The sequence below is a fragment of the Haliotis rubra genome, unplaced genomic scaffold (genome assembly GCF_003918875.1).
Source record: "Haliotis rubra isolate DU_JTF1 unplaced genomic scaffold, ASM391887v1 Scf629, whole genome shotgun sequence".
Classification (NCBI taxonomy): Eukaryota; Metazoa; Mollusca; class Gastropoda; order Lepetellida; family Haliotidae; genus Haliotis; species Haliotis rubra.
In genome coordinates this window covers 1,760-5,191 of record NW_025767334.1, presented here as the reverse complement: position 1 = coordinate 5,191, position 3,432 = coordinate 1,760, and the positions used below count along the sequence as shown (strand labels likewise).

General features: G+C 44.8%; 1 protein-coding gene across 1 annotated transcript; it reads right to left on the bottom strand.

Moving 5' to 3' along the window:
- Positions 1 to 289: 289 nt before the first annotated feature.
- On the bottom strand, positions 290 to 2,157 carry LOC124256461 (LIM/homeobox protein Awh-like). Its single transcript, XM_046690451.1, has one exon. The coding sequence runs from the start codon at positions 1,703 to 1,705 to the stop codon at positions 926 to 928; it is 780 nt and encodes a 259-aa protein (XP_046546407.1). The 5' UTR covers positions 1,706 to 2,157; the 3' UTR covers positions 290 to 925.
- Between the last annotated feature and the right edge of the window lie 1,275 nt (positions 2,158 to 3,432).

Below are 3,432 nucleotides of genomic sequence, written 5' to 3'. Positions count from 1 at the left end.
CACCCTGGCGGCGTGGATTGTGTTTTCACGCTATCAACCACTTGTTTTACTTGATATCCAGCTCAGATCGCCTCCGTGGTGTTGCTGGGAGCTCCCGACGAAGCTGTATACCGCCATTTACGTAGAGGAGAGAAGGGCGATTACTTAAGATTCATGCATTTGAAGTACACGATACACATCACTTGAAAACAGCGGCACAAACTAAATATAATAACGACATTAAAAGTAACCGTTCATCATCATACACACAGTAAAATGAAAACCAAAAATAATTTTGAAAATAGCTCGTTTTAATAAACATTTCCACAGTGTAAATATAAATTATATAAATTAAAAGTATCACATGAACAGAAACGTATACCCATTTGAAACGAGGGAGCTCGCTACTGGAACTGAGGGAGTGTAAAAAACACATGGAATGTTACACAATGTTTACAAACATCGACTGTCGCCGAACACAACGGCTTTGGTGTGCAAACTAAACATTTGACATACAAATGACAAGATTAGGCTTTTTATGAATGTCGTATATTATTAAAATACTGCTGTATATACATATAAAATAATTCATATCACTAAATGCTGACTTCGTAGGTTTTGATTAGTACATGGCATAAGTCTCGTCACATCCCAGGTTTTCACGTAGAGCACCATTCAACACTGCAGGTCACCGTGACCTTACACGCAGTTCATCCTAGGATCGTGAAACGCAGGATGCTGCACTCCGCTGGAGGTGAATATGAAGATGTAGGGCAACTTCTTTGAGTGGATAGAGTTGAACTTTCCATGTTTAAGATGCGGGGGTACAGCTGGCTGGTATGCATATCAGGGAGCTGTCTGGACAACCTCAACTCTAGCCAGGCAATGGAGGGGAGGGGTGAAGACGGAGGGGGGAGACGCGGGGGGTGGAGGCTAACGTTTCTCCCTAGAGCTCAGCCAGTTTCAGACTATGTTTGTACATGGTCTTCTTTTTCTTCGCACGCGCGTTCTGGAACCACACTTGCGTTACCTTCTTACTAAGCCCAGCCAGTATGGCGATATTCTCCAGTTCCTTTGTGCTAGGGCTGTTGTTTTCCTGGAACAGCTTCGTCAACAGTGCTGTCTGTTCCTCCGTGAACACCGTCCGAGGACGTTTGGACTTGTCCCCGTCTATATCTCCTGGAGACGACGTTCCGTTGAAGGGAGACGAAACCACCTTTACACCACCCACATTGCCGTTAAACAGCTCTCTGATGTGCGTCTTGCATTTGAGTTTGTTTCCGTGAATTAAAAACTCCTCACCAGTAGCGAACTGATGTTGACAGAGATCACACGACAGACATTCCATATGGTAAACACATCCATGCGACCGGCGGACCCAATCATCCGGCATAACAGGTTCATGACATTTCTCACACGACGCCGCACACTCTCTGACGTAGTCATCACGGCAGTAGACGTCGTCGTTGTCGATGAAACACGACGTCTGCTCTGCTAGTGACGTCAAACAAACGCAGCACTGGAGACACTGCACGTGCCACGCATGCCCGCGCACTCGGAGGTAGATATGATCCACAATGTCGCCTCCGCAACGAAAGCAGGACAAAGCGTTGCTGCTGGTGTCGGACGTCGACGGGAGGCTGTCCATGCTGTCTTCACGGAAACCGTACTCGCAGTAGCGGTTGAAAGGGCTTGGAGTCAACAGTTCTATGTCTGTATCTGACATATTGATTTTGTGAAAATACGTCGGGAACTGTCAAAATACAGAAAGATTTCGGTAGCAAGCTGGCTACCCAACAGAAAGGACTGAGCGAAACACTGCCCCAGCCGCTCCCTTAAGTCAGGTCTTTCACACAAGCTCTCAGACTGAAGCTGACAATGGTCTTCTCTCTACTGGCTCGATCCCTCTCTGGCTTCTATTATCAATACGCTTGGAAAATCTCAATGTTGTTCTCTGGCAGAACACAGTAGGTTCGCAACTCACGTCGCAAGCCCACTACAGATTCCATCCAATCAGCGCCGAGTATCAATTATTCAGTGCGCTGTGATTGGTTGAAAGCGAGAAGAGCGCTGGACACAAAGAACCAGGTGAACCGTGTCCAAGGTCTGATCTAACCCTGCCTCGCTTTGTTCCAAGCCCAACACACTCTCCATACCCCGCTGCCGGCATTACAGCGCGTGCACTATAATGGGTTTCAGCGACAACGCCAGGTCAGACGCCGATCCCCCCCTACCCTCACCCCACGTGCACATCGGGGTAAGGGGTCTCTCACACAAGCGGAACTGTCAAAACATGTGCAGACTTTTAAACAAATGCCTGAAATATAAACACAACATTTTCAGCACAGCGTTCTTTGAAGATATGAACTCTTTCAGCGTTAGATTTTCTCGGGAAACACTGTATATATTGCGATACATCGTCGACGCTGTCTGCTTGAAACGGAACGCGTAAATCGATTGCCCGCATCTCGGCTAGCAAAGCTGCTTTGTCCCCCTTCCCCCTTCTTATTCCAGCACATGCCCCTCCCCGCGGGGAACGCATCGATTTTCATCTCCTATCCTCCTCCATCCTTTCCCCGTTCTCTCCAGTATCCAGCATATTCCAGGCTGAATATTTTATTCGTCCCTACTTTCATTTTCCTTTCTAAAATGCGACGCGTGCGAGATAAAAGAGGTCTGGCTTTCATTTCATGCACAATGTTACTGAATAAATCAAATGCATAATTGATTCATTATGTTGCTGTTATGCAATTATTGAAGGAATTCGCTGCCTTGAGTAATTCACCGAGCCCGCTCATTATGACATAATTATATTTGACAGTTTAGATTTGGGTCAATAATCACGGAAAATTAAGACGCTGGCTCATTTCCATGGACTGTTTGACTGATAATCCACATTTTAGCATCCTCCGTATTCTCAAATGGAACGAAACTGATACTCATTTTTATCCTTACAGTATAGATATAAACAATAAAAATTCACTATGTTTGTGAATGGAGCACATACACAAAATGTCGTTAAAGGACATCCATTCATCCATTCATTCATTCATCCAGTCATTCGTTCACTCATAACTCTGACCCGCTCACGATGTACAAATACAGTGTACAACATGTTCATGATTAATAGAACGCATTCATTGAAAATAACACGATACAGTGCGACCGTGTATCACCCAAGTCACGTATACAAGGCACCGTAAAACCATACTATAGACTAACGCTTAGTTTCTGAATATATAAAGTTGATAGAAACATAATTCCTTTTAAATTGAAAAGGAGCCCCAGTGAGATGGGAGATGGGAAATAATACAGTTCAGTGGCTGTGAGACTGACTTCAGCATATACGTATTTCAGTGGTCCTTGTCACTTATCCACTGTATGATTACCCTGGAAAGTATTTGCGACATTACGAATGCAATGTATGATCAGTATTTTCTCATATGACTACCA

What these genes read in the sequence shown, in the direction of transcription:
- LOC124256461 (XM_046690451.1), bottom strand. Translation starts at nt 1,705, where the DNA reads ATGTCAGATACAGACATAGAACTGTTGACTCCAAGCCCTTTCAACCGC.